This window comes from Notolepis coatsorum, assembly GCF_963971535.1.
Source record: "Notolepis coatsorum genome assembly, chromosome: 12".
Taxonomy (NCBI): Eukaryota; Metazoa; Chordata; class Actinopteri; order Aulopiformes; family Paralepididae; genus Notolepis; species Notolepis coatsorum.
Genome location: NC_140176.1, coordinates 11,023,332 through 11,047,911, shown reverse-complemented (window position 1 = coordinate 11,047,911; position 24,580 = coordinate 11,023,332). Strand labels below are relative to the sequence as shown.

At 43.9% G+C, this 24,580-nt stretch overlaps 1 protein-coding gene across 1 annotated transcript in view; it reads right to left on the bottom strand.

Moving 5' to 3' along the window:
• Positions 1–24,580, bottom strand: part of LOC311237739 (heat shock 70 kDa protein 4-like) — a gene marked incomplete at its 5' end in the record, with an annotated part of 49,317 nt that overhangs the window by 13,056 nt on the left and 11,681 nt on the right. Inside the window, 11 exons of the mRNA XM_084325714.1 lie at positions 1,572–1,730; positions 4,609–4,704; positions 4,840–5,024; positions 7,236–7,375; positions 7,462–7,571; positions 11,382–11,533; positions 12,102–12,178; positions 14,118–14,365; positions 15,320–15,453; positions 20,920–21,019; positions 22,253–22,375. Coding sequence (XP_084181840.1) covers positions 1,572–1,730; positions 4,609–4,704; positions 4,840–5,024; positions 7,236–7,375; positions 7,462–7,571; positions 11,382–11,533; positions 12,102–12,178; positions 14,118–14,365; positions 15,320–15,453; positions 20,920–21,019; positions 22,253–22,375 — 1,524 coding nt within the window. The remainder of the gene's footprint in view (positions 1–1,571; positions 1,731–4,608; positions 4,705–4,839; positions 5,025–7,235; positions 7,376–7,461; positions 7,572–11,381; positions 11,534–12,101; positions 12,179–14,117; positions 14,366–15,319; positions 15,454–20,919; positions 21,020–22,252; positions 22,376–24,580) is intronic.

Sequence of the window (24,580 nt, the reverse complement as noted above, 5' to 3'; positions counted from 1 at the left end):
TCAAATAGAGGAGGGACCTCCAATAAAGGAGGGGCCTCTTATAATGGGGGGGGGGGGGGGGGGGGGGTTGATGCATTTAGACAAACACAGGCCGGTCTCTAATATAAGGTCACAAAAAAAAGTATTTTTTAGATTTTTCGTGCCGTGATATAGAATGAGATAAACTCTTGCCAATGGAAATCAAGTGCTGCCTCCCGCTACACTGACTACCGTACATTAACGTTCCCCTCTGGTTAGCTTTAGCGCTAGCTAACGTTGTCATAATATCTAGATCTGTGGTGTCAGCTGGATGACGTTGACTTCGTTTGCAAACGTTAACGTTCGCCATCTATACGGCTTTGGCAGACGAGGCTGGCGTTGTCCAGTTGACACATTACAGACCATGATGGCTATTGATAACGTTAGTAGCTAAAGCTACTGCATGTAAACAACTCGATTTGGCTGAGGAAGTCGAGAAGGTACCACACGCTAAACCGTCCCTGGACCCCACAACCTAGTAGACAGTTCCAACTTCAGTGTGTGAATTACGTTAATCCCACAATTACTCAACTGCACTCAATATTTAAATACCAATGCTAGTCTAAATAAATGTAGACAGACAATGTACGTATTAAAAAAAAAATAATAATAATAATGCAATAAAAATCTGAAAATGAAGGGATTATGTCCATGAGTGTCATTTTTAGAAATTAAGGCCTGCCTCTTATATAAGCCTCTCTCTAATGAAGGCCTGGTGTTCTTTGCAGCTGAGGTAAATAGAAGACCCGCCCTATATTTGAGGATTTACGGTAGTTATAGCTCTACAAACAAGGTGACGCACTCCTATCTTTTAAAGCGTGGCCTTGCTATGACGGGCTCAGTCTAATAGCTGGCGCTGAATGAGTTAAGATTCAACCACACCCGTATTTAACTATTTACCATTAAACCCCCCCCCCCCCCCCCCCCCCACACTTTGATGTTTTGGCAACAGAATCTCCGACGTGGATACGTTCAAGTGAAACATGGCACAATGGAATGTCTTTGACCATCATCCCACAAACCATCATCATCCCACTAAGCTGCAGGATACGTTCACAAAGCTGACTTCATGTTTCAGTAATAATCTATCTGATGTGACAACAAGGAATCATAATTTGTTCTAATTACCGTTTAAGGTTAGGTGTATGAAGCCCATTATTGTTAAATGCACTACGGGTATCAGCATGCACTCCTAGAAGGCTGCATTAGGTGTTCGAAAAACAGGTTTGGTAACGATCCCATTAGGGAGTTTGATCATGAAATTAATCATGGCAGTATTCCATCTGTGAGAACCTTCAGAGGAAGAGATTGACGTCAGCAGCTTCCCTTGGAACAGGGGGGGGGGGGGGGGGGTAACTCCCGTTTGATAAGAATACAGGACAGGCAATATATAAGCATTATGCTTCAGCCTATACCTTTTCAGTCACTGCCAAAATCAAAGACTGTTTAGAATGATTGTGCATATTGTATTGTGTGTGATGACTGAATAAAACTACTACTACTAGGATCAAGAAAAGAGGGCGACAGCTTGAGGAAACCCTGGAATAACTTACCTCATTTTCTACAAACAGGTTGAGCGTATCTTTTGCCAGCTGCCACTGTGGACTGTACTCAATTGGAAGATCCAGGACTTTTGTTTCGACTTTAGGCTTCTTGGCTTGTTGTGGGGGCTGGTCTAACTTCTTCTCCCCTTTCCCCTCCTCTGTCACGGTCTAGACGAGATGAGAGAGAGGAGGAAGACAAAGCGCAGAACAAACTTTGTCAGGTTTTCAGTCAAACTAATAACCCCTGTCCCTAATATAACCCCAAGGTGTATGGAAGATCCACCACCACACACAAACCATCACACACGTCCATCTCTCAGTATTGCACCAAAATACAGTAAACTCTACAGGACTCTCTGGCTGGAATTGCCAGCTGTAATCAAGCAGGACAACATATAGCTGAACGATGAGCGTGTCGCAGCATGTAGCGAGGGAAGCCGTCTGACTGGGAAGCATAGAAGCGCATTTAATGAAGTCACTGATTTATACGCGAACACATGCCAGTTTCGATTGGATACATTTAGAAGTGCAACACCTGGGGGGTTGTCACACCAATTAACACACTGCCTCTCCTCCTTGTGGTGGAAGTGTGATGTCACAAAAGCCATGAAACAGTACCCTCCTTATTCATCCACACAGCTAAGATTCTGTTTTCACAGGCTTTCAGCAACAGAGGCTACTGTGCACACAATTATCTTAGCTAAGGTACTAGAGGCATGCCTGGTACTCCACGCATGGATCTCAGCTTTTCACTCTGGTCACATGGATCTGAGTCAGCAGAAGCACAGATCTTTCAATTCCAAATGTCCCAAAGTTTAGTCAGTGATGAATCAACTAGTCTCTGGTGTTCAGGGTCAGTGATACAACATCAACTAGTCTCTGGTGTTCAGGGTCAGTGATACAACATCAACTAGTCTCTGGTGTTCAGGGTCAGTGATACAACATCAACTAGTCTCTGGTGTTCAGGGTCAGTGATACAACATCAACTAGTCTCTGGTGTTCAGGGTCAGTGATACAACATCAACTAGTCTCTGGTGTTCAGGGTCAGTGAAACAACATCAACTAGTCTCTGGTGTTCAGGGTCAGTGATACATCAACTAGTCTCTGGTGTTCAGGGTCAGTGATACAACATCAACTAGTCTCTGGTGTTCAGGGTCAGTGATACATCAACTAGTCTCTGGTGTTCAGAGTCAGTGATACAACATTAACTAGTCTCTGGGGGTCAGAGTCAGTGAAACAACATCAACTACATTTACATTTACATTTAGTCATTTAGCTGACGCTTTTATCCAAAGCGACTTACAAGTTCTGTGCGACAAGACAGCAAGAAGGGTATAACTCTATCAGCTGAGTAACAATGTTCATCAAAGTGTTGCGTGTTACAGTGTAGGTTAGTTTATTAGGACAAGTGCATGACATTAAGGTTAGTCGGGGTTAGATTTTTTTTTCTTTTTTTTTTTATCATTTCAGATAATGGTTGAAGAAGTGAGTCTTTAGTCGACGGCGAAAGATTGGACGGGATTCGGCTGTCCTAACTGGGATGGGTAGTTCATTCCACCATTGTGGGGCAAGGACTGAGAATAGGCGGCTTCTCTTTGATGACCCTCCGGGAGCTTGGATAGGAGTAGATCTGAGGCGGCCAGAAGATGCAGAGCGTAGGGGTCTTGAGGGTGTGTAGTTAGAGACCATTGACCGGAGGTAGGCGGGAGCGGTTCCCTTTGCCGCACGGTATGCTAGGTCGAGGGCCTTGAAGCGGATACGTGCAGCAATGGGGAGCCAGTGCAGGTCCCTAAGAAGTGGGGTGACATGGGCCGACTTCGGTAGGTTTGAGATCAGGCGGGCCGCTGCATTTTGAATGAGTTGAAGAGGCTTGGTGGCAGTGGCCGGGAGGCCAGCTAGCAGTGCGTTGCAGTAGTCGAGGCGGGAGATGACTGTTGATTGGACGAGGAGTTGGGTGGCTTCTTTTGTCAGGAAGGGGCGTATCCTTCTGACGTTGCTCAGGAGGAATCTGCAGGTTCTGGTTGTCGCTGCGATGTGAGCAGAGAAGTTCAACTGGTCGTCGAGGACAACACCAAGGTTCTTGGCGGTCGGCGACACGGTCACAGCTGCATTCTCGACTATGATGGAGAGGTCGGTCAGGGGGGAGGATTTGGCCGGCAGGTGGAGCAATTCTGTTTTGCTTAGGTTCAGTTTGAGGTGGTTGGTCGTCATCCTGGCGGAGATGTCGGACAGACAGGCCGAGATCCGCTCAGAGATGTGGATATCTGAGGGAGGGAAGGAGAGGAAGAGTTGAGTATCATCGGCATAACAATGATATGAGAAGCCATGAGACGTGATAATGTTACCCAGTGATTTAGTGTAGAGGGAGAAGAGAAGGGGTCCTAGGACCGAGCCCTGGGGGCCACCCGTCCGGAGGGGGCGGGTGGCCGACAGAGTCCCTCTCCATGACACTTGGTAGGAGCGGTCATTGAGGTATGTCAGCCATGTCAGCGCAGATCCAGCCACTCCCATTCCTGCGAGGGCCGCGAGGAGGATCTGATGGTTGACTGTGTCGAAGGCTGCAGATGGATCTAGGAGAATCAGGACAGAGGAGAGGCCTTTCGCTTTTGCTAAGTGAAGTGCCTCTGTGACCGCAATGAGGGCCGTTTCTGTGGAGTGGCCAGTCCGGAAGCCAGACTGATTGGGGTCTAGGAGGTCATTCTGTAAGAGATAAGCAGTAAGTTGGTTGGATACAGCACGTTCAAGTGTTTTAGAAAGGAAGGAGAGAAGAGAGACAGGGCGATAGTTGGCTATGACGGTGGGGTTCAGGGTTGGTTTTTTTATGAGGGGCGTGACTCTGGCTTGTTTTAGGGAGGTGGGGACCACCCCCGAGTTGAGTGAGGAGTTGATGGTTGCAGTTAGGAATGGGAGGATGTCCGGTGCTATGGTCTGGAGGAGTGGGGAGGGTAGCTGGTCCAGCTGGCATGTAGTCGGACGGTTCGACGTTACCAGTGTCAGGGTCTCTGGGGGTCGGGGTCAGTGACACAGCATCAGCAGCACATCTGACCTCCATCTCTTCGTTCTCAGGCGTAGTCTTCTCTTCCGTCTCTTTCGGAGCGTCTGCTCCTCCCTTCGACTCCTCCTGCTCGGTCTGCATTTTGCTCTAAAGAAAAGTATGGGTAGCAACAAATTAGCTTTTGAGATAACGGCTCATTACATATTCACACAAACCCCCTGAGGTGACCCAGAATACAGGAGAAGGTAGGACCACAGAGTGAGAAAGAGGGGCGGTGTGTACCTCTCGCTCCTTGCTGTCGGTGGGCTGCTGCTCCGTCTCGTCAGTCTTCTGCACCTCCACCAGCGAGGCGCCGGACACACTGAAGATGCCGTGGATGTTCACGCGCACCTTCACCTTCACCTTCACCTTCACCTTGGAGCTCTCGCCGGACGCCTGCGGCACCACATGCTGGATGGGGAACTGGCCTGGAGGACGACACAGGGACGTTTCTTGTTTTTTAAATGTGTGGGTTGCAGGACAGAGGGATGAGCAGACATGAAAGAAACCGTAGTGCGCTAGAGCTGTCCCCGAAGCCCGTTCTTAGGATTCGAACTTCGGCAGGGTTTTTCGAACGGACCTTCAAACCATCGTTTTTAATCATGAGATTAACCCTAACCCTAGACACTATCCCTCACTGTAGGAGAAATAAACCTCTCTGGGACCAGCTTGGTTGACATTAGCAGCTAACATTAGTTTAGGACTTTAGGTCATCGAACGGTCACATGTGGTCCTAAATAATTTTTCCGTTTCAGTACTGTCGAGTCTTGACTTTAGGCACATTTACGCATATAACGTAGAACATAATTATGTGCATATTGCCGCGGTCAAAAAAGGTTAGTAAAAGTAGAAGTATCTACCTACTGGTCACAGGAGTCTTCTCCTGTGACGGCTCCTGCTATCTTAACGTTGTCAAGTTAAACGTGCATAGCAGTGATTCATTTCCTGATAATGTATGACGTGACCGCTCCTCACCGTGAAACGTTAACTGTGTTGCGTCTGTGTGTTCGTGCGTGACTTTCAAATTATTGTAAACACAACGTAGTACTGTGATATATATCACATTCTGATCAAATATAAATAAAAAATTATTTCAAAAGCGGAGGTTTGAACCTTTGGGCTCAGTGTGCACAACTCGTCAGAATGCTGCCCATATCAGTTATTATCGGACTTTCAACCACACTGGACTTTCTGGAGATTGTTTGAGAAGTTGTACAAGCCGACAGAAGAAGTCTGAAAGTGTCTTTATACCTCCATCACTGTACATATTAAAACTACAACTCTGTACATACATCTGATTAGCACTATACTCATACTTAATAGTACTCATTTATATATGTTATACCGAGTTTCATCACCTGTGCATTGTATATTACTATCGCACTTTACTGCTACATTCTCACTCTGGTTGGATGCCAAACTTCTTTTTATTGTACTGTACTTGTGCTGTATGATGACAATACATTTGAATATAATCTAAAGCTACTTTGTGAGCACTGTGTGGAGTAGATCTCAGTGAGCTTCAGCTCCATTGGTTTGTGTGGCTGACTAGCGGGAGGCAGTATGAGGAGCAGTATGATGAGCAGTATGAGGAGCAGTATGATGAGCAGTATGATGAGGAGCAGTATGAGGAGCAGTATGAGGAGCAGTATGAGGAGCAGTATGAGGAGCAGTATGATGAGCAGTATGATGAGGAGCAGTATGAGGAGCAGTATGAGGAGCAGTATGAGGAGCAGTATGAGGAGCAGTATGAGGAGCAGTATGAGGAGCAGTATGGACTGTGCTGAGAAAGGACTCCAATCAACAACATTATAAGAAAAAGGGTTCCATAAATCTGAACTATCCCTTAACTCATTGGCCGCCAAACCCGACATTTCTCTGGTTTCATCGCCAACCGTTGAGCGCCATACCCGAGTTCTCTCGGGTTTTGATCCCCATTCTAAACACTTGCGCGGACCTCCCCGTCTCCCTTGCACCACTGCCTACGTTAAAATTGCAATGACGTTCGAATCCCGCCAGGTGGCAACCCCTTTTCCCCCCGTATATTTTAGCCGTGCCCAATGCACACGAATAATTGCGATCGCGATGGGATTCCCGATTTACTCATTTTAGAGTACCTTCTGACTAAGGTATGGTCTATTCTAGGTATATTTTACTGAACCTAAAACATGCTTTTGTGTCGATCACAGCGTCGTCTTTTACCGAACCTAAAACATGCTTTTGGTAACGACGCTGCTTCGTAAAACGACACCCCCTCCTTGATGATTTTGTGAAGAAACATCTATATATGGTATATACCTTTGATTTGGAAATATAGGTTTCAGGCGGGCAACCCGAACGATTTGGGCATATGCATATAACACGTCATATCTTGCGATCTAGAAAAAAATACTGGATTATTTTGGAAAGAGGTGATGTTTAGCGTGTAATAGCGCACAAACATTTAGAAATTAAATGGTTTGTCAGTGTTGCACTATAAACAATGCCTGTCAAATTAGCCATACTATTGTCTCCATAGCTATAATACAGAACACACGATGGGTCCGCAAACACCATGAAAATGGCCATCAACGCTGGCGCCATTGAGTAAAGATGGGAAAACAAAACAGCGTGGCAGTCAATGAGTTAAAGCTACATACCGATGGTGGGGTCGGGGGCGGGGTATGGCATCTCTTTGGGGTTGTTGTAGTAGGCCTCCAAGGAGAAAGGCCCTGGCCAGTTGAACGTCAACACTTTGGAGAAGGGTGCGGCATGGTTTTTTGGGAATACCTCGCAATTGCTGCAACACACACACAAACAAAATCATTATTTCTAAGTAAATCCTGTTATGACTAATCAAGATCAGAGACATGAAAGGTGATTTACCTGAAACCCTCTTCTGCAGCAGCAGAGTTCCATTTAAGAGAAATGGGGTACGGAACCACATCTGTGATGGAGAACTCCCACACTTTGGAGGCAGGCGACAGTATGGCACACTGTGGAGATACAGGCACCATGTTTTAGATCAGTCAATGTTTAGACAGCGATGGGCGTTATTCAGCACGCATCAAATCAAGAACATCTTTGCATTTCACAAAGCCCCTCCCCAGCATTGCCCTTTGGTTGTAGGGGTGGGGAATTTTTTTTTTTGTATAAGGAAGTTGCATTGTTCATTTCAATACCTGTAATAGTACAGTAGTCCACACACACACGTGCATTCAGTTAAAGGGGAACTATCTTATAAATGGCCTTTTTGAGTGTTTAGCATTGTTTCCTAGCTATGTAAACTTATATTAATATGATCTATGTCTCAAAATTCTCATATTGGCGCATTCTTCCAATTCTCCTCTCACAATATTCACCCTCACTGAACTGAGTCATCTGAAAATGTGCGCGATATGTGATGTCAGAAAGACACCGCTGCATGTTAATGTTGAGATACAAGAACAGCTGCACACAGGCCCCTGCACCCCAGTCCACATTAGCTCAAAACGGCTCGAGATCTTGAGGTAGAAAAATGCTGTTTTTGAGGACTTGATTAGAAATACAAAACAATGAATAAAAAAAATATATATATTACAGAGGTGTTCCATAGACTCACAGGAATTGTGTAAAAGTGCCCAAATAGTGAAAGAAATAGTAAAATAGTTCCCCTTTAAGTTGGAATATGACTAATACAAACAGTTCAGTTTGTCAGGTACATGCAACACAGATTACAGTGTTTACATCTGTCTGCTTGAGAAAATACCATGTTCTGCAATAAAAATTATTGAAGTGAGATGAACAGACTGAACTTTATTTTATTAAAACATGTTGACAGTTTTACTGTGCAGTTGAAAAAAGGTAATAAATAAAATTTTATCAAAAAAATTAAAAATTCGCAATACTCAGCGTATCGCGATATATTTAGTATCGCGATACTATCGTATCGTGACGCAAGTATCGCGATAGTATCGTATCGTGAGGTCTCTGGTGATTCCCACCCCTATTTGGTTGTGTTCATGTTTGTTCCGTTTGTGTGTGTGGTTTTTTTGTGTCAATGTGGGGACATTGGCCGGTCTCTCTCCACAAGGTAACGGAACGTAAGCCATTATCGTCCACTCCGAATCAACCTACCAATATTCGGCCACGCCCCTTTTTGCGTGACATTCTGGGTAATTACTCACAGGCCAGCCGGAGTTCACCGTTGGAAGGTAGATGATGTGAAATCATACTTATTTTAGAGTATATATATCAAATTTCATGAGTATTCATCTATATTTAGTCATCTAAAGACTATTAGATATGAACGTATGTACCAGTAAGAAGTTGGAATTGTTAGAATCTGTTCAGGGCGATGGTGTTTTCTGAAAATGGACGTTTGGACAACTACCGTTCTGTTGTCAGTAGATGGCAGCATTGGTTTAAAAGGTGAAAATGATCCGTCAAAACTCAAGCCTACAAATCCCAAGACCCTTTGCCACCTAGTTCGCAGGTCAGCACCGGCTTAAAAGGTGAGGGAATGTGATCTGAACACAGCAGCGTTACGCCCCGAGCACACTGCTCACGAATGAATTTCACGCGCGGCTCCCTCGTGAGATCGCGCGTCTGGTCAGGCACACTGGACCAACGACTTGAGCGTGCGGAAGCGAACCAAGGAAGGCACATTTACATTGGGACAGCTGTAAATGCCTAGTCTATATGCAAAGTCAGTCATTTTAGAATGATGATCAGTGTGACTGTACTCCTGAAAGAGCAGCGTGGAGCCCCGCAGCAGCAGCAAGAGCTCTCTCTCTCTCCCTCTCTCTCCCTCTCTCTATCTCCCCCCCCTCTCCCCCCCCCCCTCTCTATCTGTCTCTGTCGCGACAGACAGGCAACCAGATATAGACAGATAGACAAACAAACAGACAGACAGCCAGACAGACAGGCAACCAGATATGACAGATAGACAAACAAACAGACAGACAGGGCAGGGTACTAACTATAGTAATAGTAATATTGTTTATTTGCATTGGGAAAGATAGACACATTAGCTGGCTGAACAACATCTATTGAAAGATAGAGAGAAAACGAGAGAGAAAGAGAGAAAGAAAGAGCTGTACTGTAGTGTATACCCATTCTGCAATCTGTTAATAAAATATACACTGATATATAAGCCTACTGGTTGCTGTTCAATCATAATTAGCTGTCAGGAAACAAATAAAACGTTTGTCATTATAGGTGACAAGGTGGATTGACATAATGACTGCTATATCCTGCTGTTATTATTATTATTATTATTATTATTATTATTATTATTATTATTATTATTATTATTATTATTATTATTATTATTATTATTATTATTATTATTATGCAACATTGTAATAGTTATAGGTATAAACAAACATACAGACAGGGGGGGTTGGGCGTTTATTTGCAGATACAGCTGGTTGAACAACATCTATATCTGTGGTAATAATGCAGATATTCAATTGTATTTCTGTGCCTCAAATAGGATCGAGGCGAAAAAATAGCTTGCCGCTCGCGAGCCGTTCGCGAGGCGCGCTCCCGCTCGCGGCCAGTGTGCCTACTATCGTCCGTTAACATGGGAGCGGAAGTGAAGAGGCAGCCGCCCGTCCGTCCGTTCGTGAGCAGTGTGCTCGGGGTTAGGCGACTGAAAATGCCGGCAGAGCGGCGCTCCGCTCTGCTGCTGCCGCGTCGCCGCGGGGGCGTGGCGAGACGCAAGTTGGGCGTGGTTAGACACAAGTTGGTTGCCTTTAATATTTAGGCGACCTGCATACACTGTGGCCGAGAATGGCTAGCAAATTAGCATAACAAAAGTGCGCTGGTAGCCTTACATATGTTGTCTAAAGGGGACATATGGTACAATTTAAGATTTTAATGATAATCCGCATATAAAAAGGATAACATAAAGCATCGTTAATTTGTAAGAAACCTCAATGAAAACGGTGCAGGGTAAGTTATATTCGCTATTGTTGTGAAAATGTGATAGAATCATATAAAAATGTGGACGCATTTGGCTACCGTGACGTTAATGGAGCTAGTTTAAGGTTTGGCTAAGGGGTTAGGGAATGAATGCAAGTCTATGGAATGTCCCAACAATGGCATGGCTATCATCATATTTCCTCTGGCTGCTTTTTTATATAGCGCTTTTATCCAAAGCGCTTTACAATTTTGCTCCTCACATTTTACCCATTCACTCACACATTCACACACCGACGGCGGAGGCAACCATGCAAGGTGCCAACCTGCTCATCGGGAGCAATTAGGGGTTAAGTGTCTTGCTCAAGGACACATCGACACGCTGCCCGGGAGGAGCGGGAATCGAACCGGGAACCTCCGGATTGCCAGACGACTGCTCTATCTCCCGATCCACTGTCGCCCAAAACACATTATTACAACACATTATCAATAGACTGGCACCAAATATAGATATTTTCTTTTTATTTAAGTTTCTTTTTTTTGTCTACAATCCCATTTTACTGCAATAAGAATGATTGGAATGAGGTGAACAGACTGAAAAAACATTATCTCATTAGATAAAACAGATGATTTATATATATTTTCATTGCAAATAACGTTTTCCGTTGGGGACATAATTAATAATAATCCAAGTTGCGGTCAGTGCGTGTGTTATTAAAGAGGCACTATGCAATTCGTTGGTCACGTACAATTGGCCAGTTATGATGCACACTAAAATAATCTCATAAGCTTCAGAAAAGCACAATATAAGCCACTTCCATCTGGAGTTTCTGCTGAGGCCATCCTGGTCCCGTGAGCCCGGGGCGTTCTGAGGGCAGAGTGAAGAGGAAAGAGAGGCTGACCTGTAGGGCACATCCTCTGGCCACGGCGTCGTCAGAGTTCAGGGTGGTGCTCAGCTCCTTCCCAAAGAATTTGCTAATTCTCTCTTTTACAGACGGAATCCTGGAGGCTCCGCCCACTATTTCTACTGCATAGATGTCCTCCTTCTTGAGCTCTGACGGGACAGAAAGGACATTTTCAGAGGAGGACACAAATCGGGACATTGGAATTGTAAGGTTATATCTGACAATTTTGTAAAAAATTTCTACATTTTTGAAAATGTTTATTTAAATAGGTAATACAATATAAATGTTCATATTAGTTTTGTTCCATGGGTGTTTAAAACCTTCCCGTTCAATATCTAAAAAAGTTTATTGTAAGGTTATATCTGACAATTCTGTAAAAAAAGATATATAGCTCTACATTGCAGCTGTAGACAACATTTTTGAAAATGTTTATTTAAATAGGCAATACAATATAAATGTTCATATTACCGGTAGTTTTGTTCCATGGATGTTAAAAACCTTCCAGCTCAATATCTAAAAAATGCTCTGAATGTAGAACCTTGTGATTTCAAGCTCACAAAACATAGCCACACAAAAATGCTGAACGCCCACATCGTATTAGTCCTTCAGTATCGTTCACAAACAAACCACAGAGGTATACAAGGAGAGTGTAAACAAATGCCTTAGGAAAAGCTCCTTCCTATATTATACATACAGTACATAGGGGATAATACTTACTGGTGGTCTCCAGCAGACTGTGCAGTGGAGCCTCTAGTCTGGACAAGACGTCAGAGCATATCTCCTCAAACTCAACCCTAGAACGAGACAAAACCACCACTCAGATCCTGCACGATTGTCTAATGAAGTGGATCAGCGGTCCCCAAAATGGCTGCCGTGGCACCCATTACTGTCCAGGGGTGGCGTGCAAAGCCTGTATATTTCACATTCTAAATAATACATTTTACCACACAGCTTATGATTTACACTGCTTACTTTTACACTGTACTATAATTGTATTGCCTATACTTACGTCTTCTACTATTACTATGCCCATACCTGTATCTCCCCTCCCCCATGCTGCTATGATGCCTGAATTTCCCCCAAGGGGATTAATAAACGAATCTTATTTTAATGATTTAATTACATGTCAAAACAGGTTTATAAGCAGATATAGACTGTGCTTATATTTAAAAATGCCATATCAAATAGGATACGCAATACTCGCTACTGAATGTGTAATTACGTTGCAAAGATGGTTTCTCAACTTTAGTTAAGAGCAAATGGGCAATAGTGTGTCCTGATCGAGTCTCATTTGTTCCAAACAAAGACGGCTAAAATATCTGCCCCCTATGAATGAAGACTACGACTGGCTCCGGGACTCGTTCAGCTCTCTCTCTCTCTCTCTCTCCACAGCATCAGCTGTTTGTTTTTACCGCCAAAGCCCAAGATTAACTGACAGAATTATCTGCAAATGGACCGCAGAGCGCACTAGCCAGACCTACTGTATCTCCACACTGAGTTTTAAGCACTGTGCCAGCACACACACTGTGACCAGAGTATAGATAGCTTTAGCTTTCTGGAGACGAATACACCCTCTCTAAGAGTGATGTTGATGTGTGTATGGAGAGAGAGAGAGAAGCATTACGCAAGTCCTGTTTCACAATCTCTCTGCTCTCAGAAGGAAGTTATTATTGTCATAGCCTATATGCCTGTGATTTTAACTCTGGTAAAAGATAATTTAATTTTTAAATGGTAGGTTGCAATTTCTATTCCATTTCCATTCAAAACCCAAAAGGGCCTATGGCAATATTTTTTATTTTCATTTAAATGGTGACATTATATTATATACGTTATTTATAGGCTCATTCTTCCAATTGGTGGTGTAGTGGTAACACTGTAACCTCACAGCTAGAAGATCGTGAATTCGATTCCCACTTGGGGACCAGGTTGCCGTCTTGCCAGTTACCCAGGGCCTTTCTGTGTGGAGTTTGCATGTTCTCCCCGTGCTCGCAAGGGTTTCCCCTCCAGATAAGATAAACCCAATGGAAAAACATGCACAACAGATCGCTAACACTGTTGCGTCCACTTGGATTGGTCCCCGGGTGCGGGGGGAGGACGACGGGATGGGAAGTGCAGAGAACACTTAGTCAGCGACTCAGTGCATGCGTGTGTTCCTGTGGGTCGCCCATCACATGTGTTAATCTGATGACAAATAAAGACTCACTTACCTTCAGTTTTTATCAGTTTTAAATATGCCACAAACAAGATGGTGGTGTATGGGTAATAGCTTCAGCTTTGACATGTTACGAAACATGTGTTTGGGGAGTTGGGGAGCCGTGGGGGGGAAAAATCTTTTCAGGGGTGCCTTAGTAAAACCACATCGATACACCAAGTCATAAATCAGGGTGTCTGCGGGTTTCAACAGGTTCAATTTAAGACGCTTTTAATACCAGTAAAATCTAATACCAATTTCATGACCAAACCATAAACATAGCGACACTAAACTGACAGCTGCACTTGCGCGCCAATTTAAATTATTGCGCATTTCATACAAGCCAGATGCACCAGGCTCTCCCAAAAATGTTTAATACAAAAATATTTAATATATTTAAATCTCCCGACAGCCAGGCTGCCCCACAATTTTTTTTTTTTTTATACCTGTGCAAATGGAATTTAGGACTTTAAGACTTTTGAACACCCCGCAGATACCCTGTAAATCCTCAAAGAAACACAGAAGACGTTCAGCAAGCTTGCCTGTTCATCTCCCCGGTGAAGACGATGTCGTTCATGAAGGCCCACTCGATGTTGAGCGGCAGGTCGGAGGCGTTGGCGCTCATCAGCTTCTTCAGCTTCTCGCACTCCTGGTAGAGTCGGACCAGAGCCCGGGGCTTGGTCTTCACGTCCAGCTTGTACTTCTTGGCGAACTCCTCGCAGAAGTGCCTGACCAGCATCTCGTCAAAGTCCTTCCCTCCCAACTCTGGGTCGCATGCTGTGGCAAGGATCTGAGAGAGGGAGAGGAGGGGCAGAGGCATGTACAGGGGAAGGAGGGTACTTCATTTATTATTATTATTTGGATATTATTTGGCAACATGCTCAAGGGTTTTCTGAGTTTTGATAATGTGCGATGAAGGTATACAGAATATGAAGGTTTACCGTTGTGAATCCATGCAAAGTTTTGGATTTTTAACAATACGGTCGTAGAAAGGAATATACATACTGTATATTTTTATGTTAATCAAAAAAAATCTCATTGCAGCAGTTTTAGGAAAAGTTAAAGAAAATGGACCATTTTAAATACAATAACACCATGGCAATTGTAGATTGAAGATGTAAAAACTAAGACAATTATCAATATATTGGCCAACCCTAGCGTGATGAGTTGCCCGAGGAGCTGGCCTGTTGGGTGCACTCCATGGGCACGTGACAGGCAAGTTCCTCAAGATAAGTCATTACGGGGCGGCCGGGTAGTGCAGCGGACTAAGCGTCTGCCTACCACCACAGAGACAGTGGGATCGAATCCAGCTGTGGTGCTTCCGGGTTGGCCGACCGTCCATACTAACACAATTGGCGGTGTTAGCGGGTGGGAAACCCGGAGAGGGTGTGTCCTGGTCGTTGTAAACAGCGACTCCTACAGTTCGGTCGGGGCGCCTGCACAGCGAGGGAAGGATCTGGAGGGAAGTAGTGTGACCTTCCACACGCTACACTCTCCCAGTGAGAGTCCACGCTGCCAGGTGAAAAGAAGCGGTGGGCTGGGTACACATGTCGGAGGAAGCATGCGATAGTCTCCGCCCTCCCGGACCGACGGTAGGGGGTACAGTGCGCAACGACCAGGAAGGGGATTGGGAATTGGCATAACGACTACCATTGGGAGGGGAGAAAAAAAAGATAATAAAAAATAAAATAAAAAAATAAGTTATTACGTAAGGTTAAGCTAGCCCTGCTCACTCTCAACACACCTTGAGTTTGCCCTTGTTGAAGGCACACACTGATGTCTGGTATCCAGCATGACCCAGGTCTACGAACACCACAGTCCTGGGCTTCTCCTCGGGAGCGGGTAGGTCCTGTTTGTAGATCCCGTACGCCAGCGCCACTATGAAGAGGATTATAAAGCAAGTCAATCATTAGCTTTTATTTACTAGGTGACTAGTAAAAGGAATCAGGTGTGTAGGTGTTACCCGGTGTTCAGGCTCATGCTTTGTTTTTATAGAAATAAAACCCATTTAGTTCATTGTCGTATATCAGTGCCCACATTCATCAAATGAAAAGAAAATACCTCATTTGTAAAATACTAAGTGTGTTATCAATACTTTTATACAACATTATAAACTGAAATAGCAAAGCTATCTTTAGGTCTGTGCAGCAGAGTCACACAGCACAAGTGTAGTTTTCACTTTTAGAGTAGATTTAACTTCACATGGAGAAAAAAGACACAACAGGTTAAACAACGATGGCAGAGGATTTGGCAATCTTTCAGATTCAAACCCAGTGTAACAGATGATCTAGCATGTTACATTAAATTAATTTGATTAAGTAATTGTATATTTAATACTAGGGTATCCATGGTAACTGTGCAGCTATAAAAGCCCATCACTGGGGGAACAAGTCAGACCGTGCTTGTATCCCCCAGGTGAGTGTGTGACTGTTAAATCAAAACCTTTCTATGTGTACTGATCCATCTGTAACTAACAGAAGTGTCTTGTGATTTGTGTAATAATTATTAATAATGTAATAATTTACATTTACATTTAGTCATTTAGCTGATGCTTTTATCCAAAGCGACTTACAAGTTCTGTACGACAAGTCATCAGGAAGGGCACAACTCTATCAGCTGAGTAACAATGTTCATCAAAGTGTTGCGTGCTACAGTGTAGGTTAGTTTATTAGGACAAGTGCATGACGACAGTAAGGTTAGTTAGGGTTAGATTTATAATAAAAAAGAAAAAAATATATATTATTTCAGATAATGGTTGAAGAAGTGAGTCTTTAGTCGACGGCGAAAGATTGGACGGGTTTCGGCTGTCCTAACTGGGGTGGGTAGTTCATTCCACCATTGTGGGGCAAGGACTGAGAATAGGTGACTTCTCTTTGATGACCCTCCCGGAGCTTGGATAGGTCTGAGGCGGCCAGAAGATGCAGAGCGTAGGGGTCTTCAGGGTGTGTAGTTAGAGACCATTGACCGGAGGTAGGCGGGAGCGGTTCCCTTTGCCGCACGGTATGCTAAGTCGAGGGCCTTGAAGCGGATTCGTGCAGCAATGGGGGAGCCAGTGCAGGTCCCTAAGAAGTGGGGTGACATGGGCAGACTTCGGTAGGTTTGAGATCAGGCGGGCCGCTCCGTTCTGAATGAGTTGAAGAGGTTTGGTGGCAGTGGCCGGGAGGCCAGCGAGCAGTGCATTGCAGTAGTCGAGGCGGGAGATGACTGTTGATTGGACGAGGAGTTGGGTGGCTTCTTTTGTCAGGAAGGGGCGGATCCTTCTGACGTTGCTCAGGAAGAATCTGCAGGTTCTGGTTGTCGCTGCGATGTGAGCAGAGAAGTTCAACTGGTCGTCGAGGATAACACCAAGGTTCTTGGCGGTCGGGACATGGTCACAGCTGCATTCTCGACTGTGATGGAAAGGTCGGTCAGGGGGGAGGATTTGGCCGGCAGGTGGAGCAATTCTGTTTTGTCAATGTTAGATCATTATATATATAATTAACGTTAGTCAGGGCTGTACAGTGCGATGATCTCGTCGCAAATTGCCCCTTAATTTGGCTGTTGCGAGTTGGAAATATTATTTGGGAGCAACGTTGCGAGTTGTGATTTCAACCCTTCATTCGCATTTCACTCCTAAATTAATCCATACAAATTGGATACATTTTTTAAAAAAACATTAGCCTACAACCAGGGCTGTACAGTGCGACACAATGTCTTCAGGTTGTGTAGTTAGAGACCATTGACCGGAGGTAGGCGAGAGCGGTTCCCTTTGCCGCACGGTATGCTAAGTCGAGGGCCTTGAAGCGGATTCGTGCAGCAATGGGGGAGCCAGTGCAGGTCCCTAAGAAGTGGGGTGACATGGGCAGACTTCGGTAGGTTTGAGATCAGGCGGGCCGCTCCGTTCTGAATGAGTTGAAGAGGCTTGGTGGCAGTGGCCGGGAGGCCAGCGAGCAGTGCATTGCAGTAGTCGAGGCGGGAGATGACTGTTGATTGGACGAGGAGTTGGGTGGCTTCTTTTGTCAGGAAGGGGCGGATCCTTCTGACGTTGCTCAGGAAGAATCTGCAGGTTCTGGTTGTCGCTGCGATGTGAGCAGAGAAGTTCAACTGGTCGTCGAGGATAACACCAAGGTTCTTGGCGGTCGGGACATGGTCACAGCTGCATTCTCGACTGTGATGGAAAGGTCGTCAGGGGGGAGGATTTGGCCGGCAGGTGGAGCAATTCTGTTTTGTCAATGTTAGATCATTATATATATAATTAACGTTAGTCAGGGCTGTACAGTGCGATGATCTCGTCGCAAATTGCCCCTTAATTTGGCCGTTGCGAGTTGGAAATATTATTTGGGAGCAACGTTGCGAGTTGTGATTTCAACCCTTCATTCGCATTTCACTCCTAAATTAATCCATACAAATTGGATACATTTAAAAAAAAAAAAAAACATTAGCCTACAACCAGGGCTGTACAGTGCGACACAATGTCGTGGTGCTATGAAAGAATCTGTCGGCAATGAATGAACTTACTGCGATCACTGATAGCCTGAGTGAAAAAAAAGATTTGCGTGTGGAGTGAATCTGGGTCACGCTATATACAGTACCTGGTACTTGTAGTCTATCGTGCGATTAAAGACCATGTCCCTATCTGCGTAGTCTATACATCCAACACCAAATCCCATAATTCCTAGCAAAACGAAACTGAATGTGGGCTCTCTTCCTTTCAATATGGGCTATTGCATCGCCAAAGAAGCACCTCATTTCAATACATTTAAGACGCAAAAAAGAACAACGGAGTGGATATCAGTCCATCTTATGACAACCACGTCCGATGTGGAGAGATGATAAGATGATGATGATTGACGTGATGATGTGATGATTGATTGACGGGGACACGGACACTCCTAACGTTTAGGTTCAGCTATGCATTAGGTGAGTAGTCCTACCGTAAGAGCCTCATACGGGTCAATTAAACCTTTTTGATTAGTCTTTCCTTCCAGCTAAGTTGGACTGAACATTTCACTGTCAAAAGCGCAAATGTAAATAAGGTTGCGTCGCAACACGGTTTTCAAAATAAAGGTCACATATACAAATACCTCTCAATTCTTATTAAAAAAAGTCCCGGATATACATAAACATTAATTGGCATAGATCTCTATAAACGGCCCAACACATTGATCACTTTAGGCACACACTGAAACCAGTAACATCACAAATATGAAGCAGGTAATTACCCATACAAATAAACCTTTCATGGGGTTATTTACAATAATAATTCATTTGATTTCTAAAGCACTTTTCATTGTGAAACAAATGTATGCAGAGTGTCTTGTCCTCCTGATTAATGCAATGGTGTGTGTGTGTTGTGGTGATCTCAATCAAGGAGCACTACACAAGCGCGCGCACACACACACACACACACAGTTTGAGGTGTTGGATGCCTCGGGGTCTTGGCCAAGATTGTAGTGACTGCTCTACATGCACCTCCGAGGCCTTGGATCAGTTATTCACCGCCGTCTGTCCGTGGTCCTGTCAACTGATTAACAGTATTAACAGACTGTTAACAGATTAACAGTCAATGCGGTTTCATTGCTGGGTTAAGTACTTCCATTTCTATTCACATAATACGCCTACTTCATATATCTACTCCATTCACATATATGCCTACCACTTGTATCTATTGCTATGTCCGCCTACTACAATCTCATGAGCTGTCTAACGCCTGTCCCGTCTCCCTGTCTCCCTATGACTTGCTGTCCTGGAGTGTTGACCGGAGTGTTGGACGTCCCGTGACGAAGGCCGGGAGGTTGCGACCCCCTCTGCGTGCCCCCCTGTCTCCGGAGGTCTCATAGTGGTGACCGGAGTGCCGGATGTCCCGCGATGATGTCGGGGAGTTCGTGACCCTCTCTGCGCCGCCCCCTATCTCCCTGTCTCCGGCTGTCCCTGAGCAACGACCGGAGTGTTAAATGTCCCTTGACTAAGACGGGGAGGACGTGACCCTCTTTGCGCCGCCCCTGTGCCTCAAATAGATTGCTATCAGCTCTATCTTTAATCTTTCAAAATGTTCAGTTGCTATCGCTATTAGCTCTATCTTTAATTTTTCAAAATGTACAGTTGCTATTGCATGCACTCATCTGTGTTCCACTACACACATGAGTGCATGCTTACCAACTGTCCGTCTGCAACACTACTATCACCAACATCTAAGAAGGGAGATCCCCCCTTGAATGGCCCTTCTAAGGTTTCTCTCCTCCACACTGCCTGTGGAGCTTTTTTCCCTATTGTTAGGTTTTAGTGAGTTTTTCCTTACCTTTGCGTGGGGTATGTCTGGGAGTGCTTGCATTCTTTCATTTATTTGCATCCATCTAAAAATGTTTGCACCTTATGGTGTTCTTGTTCTGTTCTTGACTTATTGTTATGTTTTCTTCTTGACTTGTTTAAAGAAGATCTGTACGGCCCATGGGGACATTAACGTGTGTTGTCGGGCCCTATAAATAAATTTGATTTGATTTGATTAGATTTGTTGTTTTTGTTCTATTAGTGATTTACACACTTTCTCAGTTGGTTCATTATAAAAGATACAAACCTGAAAACAAACGCACTTAAATGTTAAATAAAAGGACCACAGTAATGAGGCAGGAGGAACATATTTTTTTAATAATGGTAAAATTGTTATTTAAAAATGTGCCCCTAAAAAATATTTTTTGCCCCTAAATTTCTCATTTAGGGGCAAGTGTGCCCCTAGTGAAAAAGCTTAGCGTACAGCCCTGTTAGTCAGTTAACGGTTATCTCATTCGGTTACAGAAATCATTCATTGGTATTGTACGTTTCCTTTGATTATTAATTTCTGTTATAATGAATAGTTGTAACAAGACCGGGCTTGCATCACCCAGATCCCTTGTAAGCTATTAACACATCAGTGAATCTACATCGGAAAATGGACGTAGACAGACAAACACAGTGGAGCATAACATTAAATATCAAAGTAATCACTCTACAGATAGTGTCATTTCGTAAAATGTCCGGTGTCACCGGTAATACCGGCTTTGTTGTGAGTTTATTGATTAATTAATTATTGTCTATAGTACTCATTACCTTAAATTCTTAAGCTTAGCATTGTATTGTATTTTATTCATATAACTTTTTATCATGTCTGTTTATTATCTATTCTATTTTATTATTTGTATTTTTGCACAATCAAGGCGGGCATGGCCACCTTCATTTCCCTACATGTCTCATGTATGTATGTGACAAATAAATCTCTTGAATCAAGGCACTTGACTTGAAGTCAAAAAAAGATTAAAATGCCTTCAGTACAGAACATGATCAATAAACTAAGTCTCACGCGGTTTGGCATCTTGCCTTCATGTTACAAACCTGCAGTTGTCTCGTTCATGAGCCTCAAGCAGTTGAGCCCGGCGATCTGTGCTGCGTCCACTACAGATCTCCTCTCTGCATCAGTGTAGTAGCATGGAACCTGGTGAAGAGGAAACAGGTCTTACTCTTAGTCTCATCTTCTTAGATCATTTCAAAACAAGCATTTAATTTATTTAACCATTTTGCTTGACCGAGGGAGGATTTGCTGAGCAAGTATGCTCTTGTTCAGCGAAGCCCTGCCGCATACTCAATAAAGTTAGACACACGGGAGACACCTGGTTCAACCACAAGGTCCTCTACCATTTGCCAATGAGCAGCTTTGCTCCCAGATTCCCCTGCACAAGCCCGCTTCCAAAGATAGTAGATAAGAAAAGAGAACGCATTCAAAGCATTACAACCATGGCGCTATCATTTACGCTGCTGTTTTTCACTGGATCTACAAGTCAGAAAAGCCTTGATTTTTTGTCAAAATGTTCAGAACACCTTTAACTTGTAAGGGAAGTTCTTGTAGGGGGGGGGCAGTAAGCACACCAATGCCGTGCTTTGTGTAGGGACAAGCACACCAGTCAGGTGGCTGAAGAAATTCGGCATGGGGCCCCAGATCCTACGGTTTTCTACAGAGACACAACAGAGAGCATCCTCACTGGATGCATCACCTCAAGCTCTGCCCTCTGCCCCCAGAACATCTGTGGTTGCGAGCGTCCTGCAAAGCCTGCAGGATTATTATGGACCCCAGCCACAAAAATCTAACTATTTCAGCCGTTGCCATCCGGCAAACGGTAGCGCAGCCTCAAGGCCCGGACCAGCAGACTCCAGGACAGTGTTTTCCCCCAGGCAGTCAGACTCATGAACAAATAACACTAGAGGCTGGCTACCGGCCTGTGACTGGAGTAATACAGTGCCATTTTATCACCGTCTCTGCTACTGATTTGGACACACTACTATCTTGCACACACTAAACCCATGCAGTTTGTTAATTAAAGGACTTTAATTAATTAGTGGTACTTTATCACCAATTCTACTGCCACTTTGCAACACACCTGCACTGTGATTATTACATTGTGATTATTATATTGTAAATTAATGCTATTTTTGTTATGATTGCTATGTTATTGCTTCTTTTTTGTACTACTTTAGACTTTTAGAGGAGCCAAGAACAAAGGAAGAAAAACTAGGCAAATCACACCAAAACAATCTGGCAGGATAGAATAATTTGTTTAGTGATTTGCTCCTTTAAATGACAACCGTGGCCAACGAGCTGGGCCATTATGTCATATTGTATGGCAGAACACACCACGAGAGTACTATGAATAGAATAATGTGTGATACTCACAGACACCACGCAGTCAGCCACAGGTTTCTCCAGAGCAAACTCTGCAGTCTCCTTCAGCTTGGTGAGCAGCATGGCAGTGACCTGCTCTATGCTGAACACCTTCTCCTCCTCCATGTACATGACCTTCACACAGTAAAGACAAACGCATCAGAGTGGAGTCCCTCAGACCAAGAACCACATATCTCCCTTTTAACCCTTTCACTACCACACTACCAAATGATTAACCCTTTCACGGCGACAATACAGAAGATTAACCCGTTCACTGCCACACAACAAATGGTTAACCCTTTCACAACCACACTACAGAAGGTTAACCCTTTCACTACCACACTACAGCGTCTGTAGTGTGGTAGTGAAAGGTTAACCTTCTGTGGTATGGTAGTGAAAGGGTTAAGTTCAGACTTCAGACTTCTAAAGAATGGCATGTTAAGAGCGTTGTGTACACTAGGCTTTGCCGTGGTAGTCTGTGTTTCTCAGTGTTCAGGCATCCACAAGTTCTTTATTTTATAGAAATAAAACCCATTTAATACATTTTCGCATTTCAGTGCCCACATTCATTGAATAAAAAAAATTATTTGTAAAATACTAAGCACGTTATCAATACTTGGTCAGACAACATTATAAACTGAAAATGCCTGATCCGTCTACACGCACAGCAGAGCCGCAGCACAGAGCAGGTTTCACTTCATGTGACAGAGAGAGGAAGAAGGCTCGTCTAGACGACACGACAGGCTAAACAACGACGGCGGAGGAGGATTTGGCAATAATTCAGGATGACAGACTGGTCCAGACCAGTAACAGTGTGTTTGCACGATGCACTGAATTTAAGAGGGACAGTGAGCATTTGTGTTGTTCAAAGTAAGGGGAAGATCTAAAGATCTATGGCTGCAGGTACACTGATCCATCAATGAATGGATTGAAAATGTATGGAAGGCATTACTGTCCGTTGATTTATTTTTTTAAATTAGAACCCAACGTCAACTCTGTCCCAACAAACAGATACTCCTTGTAAATTAATTAAACAGATGTAGGCGGACAGATACAGCAGAGCAATGTAACCGCATAACATTTAATAAAGGTAATCGACCTACATATATTGAGCGTCGTTTTGTAAAATACCCGGCGTCACCGGTAATACATGTTTATTAACCATGGGAACATGTCCTCATCATGGGATCCCTAGTGTGGAGGTGTGCATTTCACTGCTCTGCTGGGCTGAAATTGCCTAATTATGGGCAACAGAAAAATCAATAGCATAACTAAGATCTAAAGATCTAAATAAGCGATCTACAGATATTGAGCGCCATCTTCTAAAATGTACGGTAACACCAGTGTTGTCATGAGTTTATTAAAATGTCCTCACCATGACATTCCTTGCGATATATCACATTCACACACTCATTGTTGAACACAGTAGAGGTCGAGAACTTCCTCGTGATATATCACATTCACACACTCATTGTTGCACAGTAGAGGTTGAGAACGTCCTTGTGATATATCACATTCACACACTCATTGTTGCACAGTAGAGGTTGAGAACTTCCTCGTGATATATCACATTCACACACTCATTGTTGAACACAGTAGAGGTTGAACTTCCTCCTTGTGATCTGATCTGGCAAGCCAGATTTGCTTACTGCACTGGCAGATTATTTAACATGTTTAAAAACACATATTTGCTTAAAACTGTTTTTTTTCTTCTTTTTGTCAGACTTTTCTTTTTTTCAGTTGAGAGTTCCCTCTCCTGATTGAATAAAGTGTTTTCCGTTTACTGCAGTGCAGAGGAACTGGCAGACCCATGTTGCTGACCCAACACTCTGTATCAGTGATGACTGGCAGAATGTAGAGCTATTATTTTAACATGTATATAAAGATTTGTTTATTAAGGACAATGCAAATTAATGAACATCATTTACATGTGTATGCATAACATCACAGCATGATAAGGACGTAAATATGCCGGGAATAGCACAGGGCTAATTTCCACCCGTAGTCCTAACATAAAACAAACACAAAACGGACCATACAACGTTCATTCATAAAAACTGACATCACTGACATGACCACACTAACATGACATTCAGTCAGTACAACATCACTAACATCCCTAATGAGTGCATATTTGGCTGTCTAACAGCCATTTCCTGAGTTGGCCCTTAAAGGTGGACAGGGTGCCTAAATATTAAAGGCAACCAACTTGTGTCTAACCACGCCCAACTTGCGTCTAGCCACGCCCCCGCGGCGACGCGGCAGCAGCAGAGCGGAGCGTAGCGGCCGAGCGAGCTCCGTCGCGGCAGCATTATATGCCAGTAACCGCCCCTTATTCAG